The 12,827-nt window shown below is 37.5% G+C and overlaps 1 protein-coding gene across 4 annotated transcripts in view; it reads right to left on the reverse strand.

Annotated features, from left to right (window-relative positions):
- TBK1 (TANK binding kinase 1) overlaps positions 1 to 12,827 on the reverse strand; it is an 80,720-nt gene that overhangs the window by 32,149 nt on the left and 35,744 nt on the right. Inside the window, exon 21 of one of the 4 annotated variants that reach the window (XM_082422745.1) lies at positions 5,407 to 9,364. The exons of the other annotated variants lie outside the window; for them this stretch is intronic. Within the exon in view, the coding sequence (XP_082278871.1) occupies positions 9,313 to 9,364 (52 nt within the window). The 3' untranslated portion in view covers positions 5,407 to 9,312. Of the gene's footprint in view, positions 1 to 5,406; positions 9,365 to 12,827 lie in introns of those variants that run through there. 4 annotated transcript variants of the gene reach the window in all.

Raw genomic sequence — 12,827 nt, forward strand, 5'->3', positions numbered from 1 at the left:
TGTCTGGTGAGCAGCTGCCCCTTTTGTCTTCTTCTCCATGGGAGGGAGGTGGTTTTACGTGTATCCCAGATGTGCTCACATCTGCCTTCTTACATGAAGCAACAGACTTTCACTAGGTCATCAAGTCTCACTGAGCTAACTGCTAAAATCTGGGGTAAAAAGGGGGCAAGAGGGAGAACCCACCTTCAGTGTAAAAAAGTCCCCCCTGGTATCTCCTCTCCCCCAGAGACCCACCTAAAAATAGCTAGGTCTTCTAGATCTGATTTTCTGACCATCCTGAGGGAGAGTTTGGTTGTCTCATGAGACATGATGAAAAGGAATTAAAGAGAAAAAAAAAATTTTTTTTTCAGCCACGCTGTGCAGCTTGTGGGATCTTAGTTCCTTGACCAGGGATTGAACCCACGCCCTTGTCAGTGAAAGCATGGAGTCCTAACCACTGGACCACCAGGGAATTCCCAAGAGAAACTATTAAAAAAAATTAATTAATAGGACAGGCTTTTGTCTCCAAAGAGGTGTCCGGGAAGCAATGTTCAATTGGAGATTTGTAATGATTTGGAAAATGGAATGAAGAGCTGGGCTGTGAAAGCGATTGCTTTGCCATCAAAATTAAATGACCAGGATAACTAATGGGAACACCAAAGTGCCCTGGAGAAAGTTACACATAAAACAATGTCAATTTCGATGTGTAGGAGCCTAAAATTTAGGGCTCATCCCTATATATGGAGAGTCTAGATATTTATTTTTAAAAAGAGCATGCATACATTTGGTATGTAAGTTCCTTAAACAGGATTTAACATAAGGTCTCAGATATAATGACAATTAACAATGCCAGTCCTGTTCCTGCAGATGAATAACACGGTGACATGCTATTCAACTTCAAGAAAACTCCCACCTTTCTGCTCTCGTCAGCAACCATGTAGCTGATTTTGTCTATATCGCTCCATCTTAGGTTCATGATATTCATGGAACTGGAAGGAAACTTTAAGATCAAGTCTAATCCGTACATTTTACAGATGAGAAAGCTCAAGTCAGGGAGATTTAAGTTACTTGCTTAGAGTCACGCAGCTCTTGGTACAAAAGCAAGGCCTGACGCCAAAGTCCTGTGCTCTTGCCACTGGACTACCATACACTTGAGCTCTGGATTTTTTTCATACACAGCTGCGGTTCCTCAGCTCAATTAGAAATGGTTCCAGGCCACCGAATGTGGATTTTCTCATATACCTCTCCCCATTTTTTCCCTTCAAGACCGCAGATTACTGACATGCTTAAAATATGTATTGAATTCAGATTTGTCGACTTTCTATATTTCTTCCTAATTCATGCCTTGGTGTAACTTACTGCTTTCTAAGGTGGAGATGGGGAGATAAGAGAAGAAATGAAGGGGAGTGAGCTAAGCTGTGTTAAATTACATGGTGATAAAGCTATTTGGGAGCCTTCACTTCATTAGTGGTATTAAAATATCAATCACTGGTCTTGTCTTGAGACCATTTAAGTTTTCAAGTGGGATTTACTGGGATAGAGGTACTTAGGGAACACTTGGCACATTTCTGCGGCAACCTTAGATGACTGTAGGATACTGATGAATGACAGAAAGTTTAATTCCGAAGAGGTGACCTGATGTTGAGCTATCTTTTGTAGGTGGCCGCAATCCATCAATCTACACAGAAGGTTGGAGCAAGGGTCTCCAGGGATTAGCAGATTTCTAAAAGTAAATTCATTCTTTTATCTCATTCAACTCAAATCCAGTACGGCTGTTCTCATAAATCAATTCAGTAAGACAAATAGTTACTAACTGCCCACTATACACAACACTGTTATTAAATATTGGAGAAAGAATAAAAGATAGTTCTTGCTCTTGAGGAGCTATAATTCTGTAAGTCATGTATTTTAATAATCTCATTAGAATGGGGTATTCTAATTCTCATTAGAATATCTCAACAAAAGACTTTACTTCATCAGACGGTAAGTAAAAAGATTGTAGGAAACAGGCTCCAAACTCGTAAGAATACTAGCAAGCATTGCTTTGGAAAAATAAATGACCAGACTTTCTAGGTACAGATTATCCACCAATGAAGGCTATCTGTAAAATATAGTAGACCCCTTTGTCAGGGAGCAGAGGGGAGATATGTTCCAAGACCCCCAATGGATGCCTGAAACCACAGATAGCATGGAATGCTATGTTTTTTCCTATATGTACACACATATGATAAAGTTTAATTTATAAATTAGACATAGTAAGAGGTTAACAATAACTAATAATAAAATAGAACAATTATAACATACTGTAATCAAAATTATGTGAATGGGGTCTCTCTCAAAATATCTTACTGTACAAATTCTTTTTTTAATAAATTTATTTATTTATCTTGGGCTGCGTCGGGTCTTTGCTGCTGCGTGTGGGCTTCTCATTGTGGTGGCTTATCTTGTAGTAGAGCACAGGCTCTAGGCGCGCGGGCTTCAGTAGTTGCGGCGCGTGGGCTTAGCTGCTCCGCGGCATGTGGGATCTTCCTGGACCAGGGATCGAACCCGTGTCCCCTGCATTGGCAGGCGGATTCTTAACCACTGTACCACCAGCGTAGCCCCTTACTGTACAAATTTAATACCTTTTTTATCTTAACTAGGCACTTATACACTGTGGCTATAACTTACGCAGTTTGAGGTGTGACAACAAAACTAGCATAAATTTCTTTTTCCTTCTTCACAATTTCATGGATAGAAGATTTGTTCTTACTGTAGATCTTAGCAACCTCGGCATATGATATTTTTTTTCTTATTGAGAACTTTAACTTTTCACTTAAAGGAAGCACTTTACAGCTTCTCTTTGGCATATTCGAATTGTCAGCATCACTATTCTTGCACTTTGGGGCTGTTATTAAGTAAAATAAGAGTGACTTGAACACAAACACTGTGATACTGTGATAGTTGATCTGATAACGCAGATGGCTACTGAGTGACTAACAGGTGGGATACACCTGACAAAGGAACGATTCACATCCCAGGTGGAAGGAGCGGGACACTGCAAGATTTCATCATGCTACTCACAATGGTGCACAAGTTAAAACTTATGGATTGTTGGTTTCTGGGATGTTCCATTTAATATTTTTTGACTGAGGTTGACTGCGGGTAACTGAACCCACAGAAAGCGAAACTGAGGATATGGCGGTGGGGGGGAACTACTGAGTTCAGTGAGGGTTTATATATTCACATCCTCTGATGTTTACAAACCACAGCACTGTGGAGTGGTAAAAATAGCACTGGACAAATAATCAGATGATTCACGATAAAGTTCTAGTTCTTCCCATGTAATAGTGTTGGAAGTTAAGATATTTAACCTTTTGGGGGCAGTTTACTCATCTTTAAAATGAAGGGATCAGAGAAGATGATTTTTCTAAGTTCCCTTGAAGCTCTAACATCCCAAATTATGCTATTCCATATCTGAGGGATCACACACACATACACACAACCCCGAGGGAGCTTTAAACTATTAAGTTAGATAATACATATTTTGATAGTGAAAAAGAAATGAAAGAAAATATCAGTTTAAGGAAAAAGAGATGATTGAAATTTACTAGGCCCTACATTTTGTAAAGTTTTTAATCAGATACCTTCCTTGGTGAACACAGATCACAGTCATTTCTGTGCTAATTAAAGGAGGCTCTGGTGCTGGGTCATCTATCAAATCATCAGATTATGTTTGATTATCCATCAGACAAGGGGTAAATGTTAAGCACTTACGTAAGATGCAGAGCTACATGGGTATCAAAAAGCCATAACTATAATTTTAAGTCAGTTGCAAGATGAAACTTGTGAGGGAAGAGAAGGTGCTTACCTTGGTCCAAGGTGGCGTGTCCAGCCCTCCTCCCACGTGCAGAGTAGGAAGGTGAGAGCTGGGCTCTGCAGAAGGTGCATGAGATACCTTCTTCCCTCAACCTCCTCTCCCCTGACCCTCTCACATTCCAGCCAGGCAGGACTGGACAGAAATGCAGAGCTTTACGCAGCAGCATATTTAAGGTGCTTTAAAATCTTACATTAATACTTGACTAAAATATGCTGTAGAGACTGACCCAAGGAAATATGAGGTCCATTGACATTTTTAGTTTTCTAGGAAAAGGAGGGGAATGCACTTGATTAGTTTATTCTTTTTTGTTTATTCTAAGGTATTTTAATTCCACAAGCAAATTGAGATTCATTGAAAATAAGAGCTATTTTTTAATTTGCTTTTTAAAGCTAAACATTCTCCATTTCTCTCTAGAAAACTTCTCCGAACCCAAATGCTTAAAAAGCATAAATTGGATTATAAAATGTTCATGGCTTTTAATATCTCACCTTCAAATTGCTTTCTCTTAATTTTCTCTCAGATAACCATGTTAAATAACACGTTTTAAAGGCTTTAAGAGCTTTATTCCCCCCCCACCCCTACTTGAGGGAGGCTCTGTTTTAGTAACAAAAAAATGTATTTCAAATGAAGCATTAGCCTCAGATAGCTTACCTCCACCTTGGCTCCAGAGCAACTTGGATTTCCGATTCTTCGAGCAGGTCAGTGACTTGGGGAACCAGTAAAAGAGCCGGGCTATTCTTCTGAATGTCTTGTTAAAGTCACTTCTTATGGCCATAGCTAGAACTGTTAAGTGTTCCAGAACAACACTCCACAGATAGCACGGATGGGGAAAACACAGTAATACCCACATATGACACTTTAGCTGTGAACTCTCTTTCAGCCAATATGTCTGGGGACCACCTGTTAGCCCTAAATCCCCTTCCCCTGTCATTCCTTTGGTGTCCTTAGCCCTCATAACTAGAAACTGTATTAATAGATGTTCTTTCTAAAGAAAGAGTTTTAAGCTTCAGAAACTCTAACCTAAGGCAACACTTGATAATTTTTAAGTACAGACCCCACCCCTGCCCCACCTCCTCTACAGAAATACAATTACTTTCACACAAGAGCAAAGTAACCAGTATCCACTAACTCAGCATCCAACAGAATTGTCAATGGCAATTCGTAGGACTTGCTGGTGATTAACACACTACCTCCTAAAGCCGTAGCCTTGATCCCATTTGTTTTGTACATCTTTTACTGGAAAAATGATATGTATTTTAAACCTTGTCAGGAATCTATCCCAGAAAAAAAGAATATGACTGATTCTTACAAGTCAAGAAGTGTATAAAAGAAAAAGATTTTTTCCAGGACAGTTTTGGTTTTTGACCCTTTGAACATTTCTCCAGACCCTTCTTTAACTTTAGTGTGTGATTTCAGCGGACAACAGCATTTGGCTGCCTGCTCTGCCAGTGGGACTGGGGTTCCCATCATCACCCCTGGAACTACATCTAACAACAGGTCTTTGTGCATTCTGTTTACGTCAAAAGAAATAAACTTACTCAGAGACTAGTCCTTACAAGAGCCTGATGTAATAGTTGCACAGTGCTTTTTTATATGACACACTAAATTTCTGGAGCTGATTTATACACACACACACACACAAAAGGATATTATCATATTACCAGTTTCCGTTTCCAGGTCAGATGTTTTTGATTTCTATTCCATTTTCATGAGTTCTTAGAAATATGCCTAGGAGTCTGCTTGTAAGTGACAAGTGGGGAGAAAGTTCAACTGAAACAATAGTGTAAGACTTTCTGATACTTTCATCTTCCTAAAAATAGGATGTGGGCTGGTGGATGCTGCCCAAAACAATAGCATTAAGATTTCCTTATGTTTTCCTTTCAACAGTGTCTGTCCCAGCACTTCTCAGTTTTGAAAGTTTGGGTAACTATAAATTTTTTGCAGCACCTCCTCAAAGACAAAGCACAATGCGAAAAATGCCCTTCTGAGTGGACTGAAGTCAGAGATAAAAGCTCTGGTTGTGGCTGTGATTCTGAAGGGACAATAAAGTTTAGACATTTCAGTCAAGATTGCTTATTCCTACTGATAGTCCCTTTCTTAATTCCAAACAACAAACCTCTTACTTTTAGCACAGAACACCACAAAAAGCAAACTTCATTGCTTAAAAATATAACAGAAAAACAAACTAAAACACGTTCTGGATAACTTTTTTTTTTTTTGGATAACTTATTGATGCAGGTATTATATTTTTAAAGAGATATTTTGAGGAAAAGATCTTTTTTTTTTAATAGAGACTTTTTTGTTTTGTTTTTGTTTATTTAGTTGCACCAGGTCTTAGTTGTGGCAGGCGGCCTCCTTAGTTGTGGCTCGCCGGCTCCTTAGTTGTGGCTCCAGGGCTCCTTAGTTGTGGCTTGCCAGCTCCTTAGTTGTGGCATGCATGTGGGATCTAGTTTCCTGACCAGGGATCGAACCCAGGCCCCCTGCATTGGGAGCGTAGAGTCTTATGCACTGCGCCACCAGGGAAGTCCCTGAGGAAAAGATCTTTACATCTAAGAAGAGACACTCTGCTTCGACACAGTGTAACGAGGTCTATAAGCCACTTACACAGTATTTGTTAATTTCCAAAATAATCAAAATGGGACATTTAGAAGATGTGATGGGATTATTTTCCACATTTCTTCCCTAACCTCTCCTCTAATTCCTTTTTTATTTACTCGAAGATATCCCTTTTTTTCACATAATTTACGTTCACTTATTTCATTTTTGATTATTCCTTCTGCTGTTAGACCTCTAATCTCTTTTTTACATTAAGAGTTAAATCCTACCTCACACCTGTCAGAATGGCTAACATCAAAAAGAACACAAATAACAAATGTTGGTGAGGATGCAGAGAAAAGGGAACCCTTGTACACTGTTGGTGGGAGTGTAAATTGATGCAGCCACTTTGGAAAACTAAAAACAGAACTAAAAGTAGAACTACCATATGACCCAGCAACCCACTCCTGGGTATATATCTGAAAAAAACGAAAACACTAATTTGAAAAGATACATGCACCCCAATGCTCAAACCAGCATTATTTACAATTGCCAAGATACAGAAGCAACCTAAGTGTCAACTGACAGATGAATGGATAAAGAAGATATGGTATATATATATAATGGAATAGTACTCGACCATAAAAAAAACACGAAATTTTACCATTTGCAACAATGTGGATGGACTTAGAGGGTATCATGTTAACTGAAAGAAGTCAGACAGAGAAAGACAAATACAGTATGACATCACTTTTATGTGGAATCTAAAAAATACAACAAATTAGTAAATACAGTAAAAAAGAAACAGACTCACAGAAAGAACAAACTAGTGGTTACCAGTGGGGAAAGGGAAGCAGGGAGGGGCAAGATAGGGGTGAGGGATTAAGAGGTATAAACTACTATGTATAAAATAAGCTACAAGGATATACTGTATAACACAAAGAATATACAATATTTTATAACAACTGTAAATGGAGTATAACCTTTAAAAATTGTGAATCACTATATTGTACACCTGTAACATATAATATTTTGCATCAACTTTATATCAATTAAAAAAGAAGAGACAATATCAAAAAAAAATGAGTTAAATCCATTAACTCTTCTACTTGTTACATATAATATTTTTAATCCCTGTCTTTTGGAAATATATCCCAATATTGAAAAAAAAAAAGCTAGTAAACTAGAGATGCAACTTATTTTAAAGCTAATTTCACTTACATAGTAACTCTGAAAATTTGGTTAGCAGACCAATGTCACCATGTATTTACTGACATAAGGTGTTTTGAATGAGGATGCATTCTTGAGGGTAAAATATTGAAAGCAAGAGTGCTTGATTTACATGTTGCTGTAATGGGGAATACAACAGTTAGTCTTAATTAATACTAGTGTGGAACAGAACTGTTCTTACCAGTATAACTTACACATATACAATCCCCACAGCAAGCGTTTGTTTATTGGTGTTCTTTTCTAGAGGTGCTTAAATAAAAATGAAATTTGCAAATATATTAACTGATCACATAATTTAAGTAAAATTTTACCTAGTATTCAGTGATATAAACATTTAAACTACACAATTAGACACTGATGTTAGATGGTCAAATAGAAAATTAAAATTAAAAGGGATTAAATACCCCCTTGCCCCATATACTCGCAGACTAAACAGTTTTTGACAGGGGATAACTGTATTTATAAAAGTAATGTCATTGACCCATACATTTATTTTTATAATGTATACATGTGACACTTAAAATTCCCTACTACAATGATGCATCAATTTGAGATTTCAAATGACATCCTAATCCGTTTTCAGTTTTCCAATGTTCATGACAGCCAAATTTATTTACTACTTAGGACATGATCTCTTTATGATATACAGGTTGTACATGATCATACTTCAGTCATCTAAGAAGTCAGAAAGCAAAACTAAAACCAAATCCTTCTTAGGCAAAATAATTTCTCACTGAGCACAATCCTTTAGTCTAGAACTCTATGTACATTTTTCAAAGAGAAGGCTCCTTTTGGATTTGTATAGCATACATTTATGAATTTATGAAAGAACTTCTACGAAACTTGGAATCAGTGGGTTTATAAGAGTCACAAAATTGCCCCTCGTGTAATTTCTGAGGATAATTTACCATTACCACCCATATTATTTTTCAAAAGATAACTTTTGTTTCTCAAACTGCTGTACACAGAAAAATACAAACTCTTCACATTACAATTGAGAAATTTATTGATACTTCTTCATGAAGTAGTAAGCAGAATTAAAGTAAAGAAGAAATATACAGCTTAAAACAGTTGAAATGATCCTAAAATTTTTATGACAATTATACATTTATGGCCAAAATAAAAATGAACAGTTTTTAATAATTAAATCACTTAAAAAATTTTGCTCAATAATTTACCTGAAATTAAACAGATACAAGGATAACGGGGATAATGCCACTTTATCCTTCTCAAAAAAACTGTGATCCTAGTAAAACAGTGGTTCGGTTCTGCTCCCCACTCACAAAAGCTACCTCTCCATTCTATCACTTACAAACGTGTTAACAATCAACCTTTACTGATTTGTAAGGACACCAATTTTGGTTCCACTTAAAAATGTTTCCAGTAGGCAGTCAGAGATATATGACTTAGCTGGCCTTACTCAGAAGAGTCGAGGATCAGTAAGTATCTCAACGTATCGGTCATGGCTTTCTTCTCAGTGCTCACTGAGGTCAAATGTCCTCATATAATTATAAATGTTAAAAAGTAAAATTACATCTTAGCAGCCAAAAATTTATATATTTTTATGTATTTACAGTATTGTACATATTTACATGACCACATCAAATAGTGAAATGTAGAAACAAGAGACCACCTACAGAGGCATTCGTTTAATGCCCCAACATTATTTTCTTGTGCAAACTGAAACTTGCCTCAAACTTCTTATAAAGCTATAGACAGTCAACATTGCGAAGGCCACCATCCATGGTTAAAGAGCCAAACCTAAAACACAAAAGAAAAAAGGCAATCTCAAAAGATTCATTTATTTGGCCTCCAACATTTTAAAGAAGAATATAAAATACTTTTCAGATGAATAAACTATTATTTTTAAAGAGTTAACCAACTATAATTTGCTCTATTTCTTACTGAAACACAGTGCCACTATCATAAATATGTGAAAAAATACAACTCAGTGGCTTGGGAAGACTTCTTAAGAGAAAATGGGGGAGTAATGTAATCTAGAAAGTGTTAGAAAGAGCTGGATAATTTCTTTTGGTGGGGTGGGATTTATAAGCAAAGATGTGGAGTTGGGAGTCAGGGACAGTAAGGAATGGAATCTTGCTAAAACAGAATGTTACTTGGAGGAATAGTGGAAAATAAAGTTGGGTGATTAGGCTGGGGCCAGACTATTATATTCTTTTAATTCAAGTATGAATTTAGACTTGACTTTGTAGGTAACAGGAATTTAGAAATTTTTGAGCCAAGGGAGTGGTATGATTAGATCAGTATTTGGGAATATTACTTTGGCTGTAAAACCCATGACAGATGGGAAGAGCTGGTTAGGGAAATAGGTAGTAGATTATTATCATGGCTCACAAGGTAGGGGGAAAGGAGATCTAAACGAGGTTGTTGAGGGGGAACATAGAAACGTTTGAAGGAAGATTACCAAACTTGATGAAAGGGAGTAAAGAAGAGTGAGTGTCTAAAATAATTTATGGGGACTTCCCTGGTGGCACAGTGGTTAAGAATCTGTCTGCCAACGCAGGGGTTTGATCCCTGGTCTGGGAAGATCCCACATGCCGCAGAGCAACTAAGCCCATGTGCCACAACTACTGAGCTTGCGCTCTTAAGCCCGCGAGCCACAACTACAGAGCCCGCATGCCTAGAGCCTGTGCTCTGCAACAAGAGAAGCCACGGCAATGAGAAGCCTGCGCACCGCAACGAAGAGTAGCCCCCACTCGCCGCAATTAGAGAAAGCCCATGCAGCAATGAAGACCCAACACAGCCAAAAATAAATAAATAAAATAAATTCATTAAAAAAATAAATAATAAAATAAAATAATTTATGTTCATGGTAGGAGGAGAAAGGGGAAGAAGATGAGGAAATTACAGGGGAGACTGAGTTGGGAAGGATGATGTTAAGTGATTTTAGATACAAAAAAATCTGAAGTGATAGATATCCATATGGAGACAGTGTACAAGACCTGGCTTCTATTACTAGTTCTGGCACAAATCCTTAAGTGGTCATTTAACATTTAAGTTATGATTCTGCCATGTCTGATTACCCATGTATTGTCAAGCCTGCAAGTAAAACAAGACTTACTGGACATGCTTTGGGAAGTGGGGATTTTATTCCACAAAACATGTGATTCAATATAAAATTTTGTTAAAACATATTTTAATAGTCTTTTCTACTTACTAATCTTTAGCCTTTCAGAATAAATTTAGGATTTAGCTAAAGTTGTGAAGAAACTATAAGTTGCATAAATTTATAAAAAGTTATAAAGAGTTAGATAATTACTATGTAGATACTATAAACCAATAGGAAACCAATAGAAAACCAATAGGAAAAAGACTTTAAAACCTAATAGGCAATTCACAGAAAAAAAAATTGAATAAACATATAAAAAGATGTCTGACATCACTATTAACCAAAGATATCCAAATTAAAACAAGATGTTGGTTTCTACTAAACAAACTGGCAAACATCTAAAAAACTGATAACATTCAGTGTTGACAATGGGACTGTAACAAGCCTTTTAGAGAACAAACTAACAACGTCTATCAAAATTCAAATGTGCAGGGTCTTCCCTGGTGCCACAGTGGTTAAGAATCCGCCTGCCAATGCAGGGAACACGGGTTTGAGCCCTGGTCTGGGAAGATCCCACATGCTGCAGAGCAACTAAGTCCATGCACCACAACTACTGAGCCTGCATGCAACAACTACTGAAGCCCACGTGCCTAGAGCCCGTGCTCCAAAGAGAAGCCACCGCAATAAGAAGGCTGCGCACCACAATGAAGAGTAGCCCCCACCCACTGAAACTAGAGAAAGCCCACGCGCAGCAACAAAGACCCAATGCAGCCATAAATAAATAAATCTATATATAAAAAAAATTCAAATGTGCATACCCTTTGACCCAACAACTCCACATCTAGAAACATTAAGAAGTCAACCTTTCAAAAATTCTTACACAAGCACATGAAGGTATATATACAAGTGTGTCCACTGAAGCATGTTTTGTAATTGTGAAAAATCAGAAACAACTTAAATGCCCAACAAATAGGGATGCACCAAATAGATATGGTAGATCCATACACTAGGATATCAGGCAGCTGTTGAAAATGAGAAAAATAGAGCTATATGTATGGATATGAAAAAGTACCCTTGATATACAGCCTTAAGTGAAAAAAGTAAGACTAAACCAGTATGAACAGAATGATTCCATTCTTATAAAACACACATGCACAACAAACTATTAATAGTGATTACTTCTGTGGGAGTGGGGAGGTATGAGAAAGGGCAGGTGGGGTCTTTTATTTCAATTTTTACAATTATATATTGTTTAAACTTTTTTTTACCAATTCATTAAATTCATTTTAAAAAATCGATAATGCTATAGAAGCGTCTGATAACTTTCTGCATGTAGCTCAAATATCATGTGATTTCCTGACATTTAATCTTTCCAAGCCTTATGAACATGTTTGGTCTTTTATTTGAGAGAACAGGGCTAGTGGGGAGATAGGAGGCTGGGTTCCAGCTCCAGCTCATCTTTTCAGGTATGAATGTCAACACCTGTGGAACATGGACAAAGACTATCTGCTGTGCCCTGGAATGCAAGGCTGGAATGCACGCTTAGTGAGGCCATGCAGCCTGAAAGTGCCCTTCAAGGGTACAAAACACCACATAAATGTGAAATCCTTGCATTAATATCTTGCGGGTGAGAGGACCTGTGGAGAAGCACCTAAGGGCTAGAAAGAGAAGGGTTCTATTCATGCGCCAAATAGGACTTAACTTCTCTGAGGAACCCGGACAAGGAAACAGTCACCGAAGTGGCTTTATTGGCTCTGTACATTTTCCAACTCTCTTTCTCCTTGATCTATTAGCATTCTGGAGATAAGCAGACACTCAGCTCCTCAAAGAACTCCATGAACAGATGGCGCTCACGTGCAAGGAGGGGTTCAGAGGGCTCTGTGAGTTACACAGCACTGATCAGAGTGCTGGCACCTCCTAAGCAACTCTGAATCCAGAACTGAAAATGATAATTCTAATGAGAAAATGTTTTGAAAAATGTGCAAAAGATTTTCGTTTTCACAGACTGATTCAAAGAATTCTATTAACCAGTGTTTCTATAAAATGGAATCAATCACAGTTGACTTGTCTTTATCAAAACAACCCCAAACACATTAAAAGGCACCATGAAATTCAAAAAACCTAAGGGTTCTGACTTAATATTCCTTTCCCACT

Source organism: Balaenoptera physalus, assembly GCF_965194825.1.
Source record: "Balaenoptera physalus genome assembly, chromosome: 13".
NCBI classification, from domain to species: Eukaryota; Metazoa; Chordata; class Mammalia; order Artiodactyla; family Balaenopteridae; genus Balaenoptera; species Balaenoptera physalus.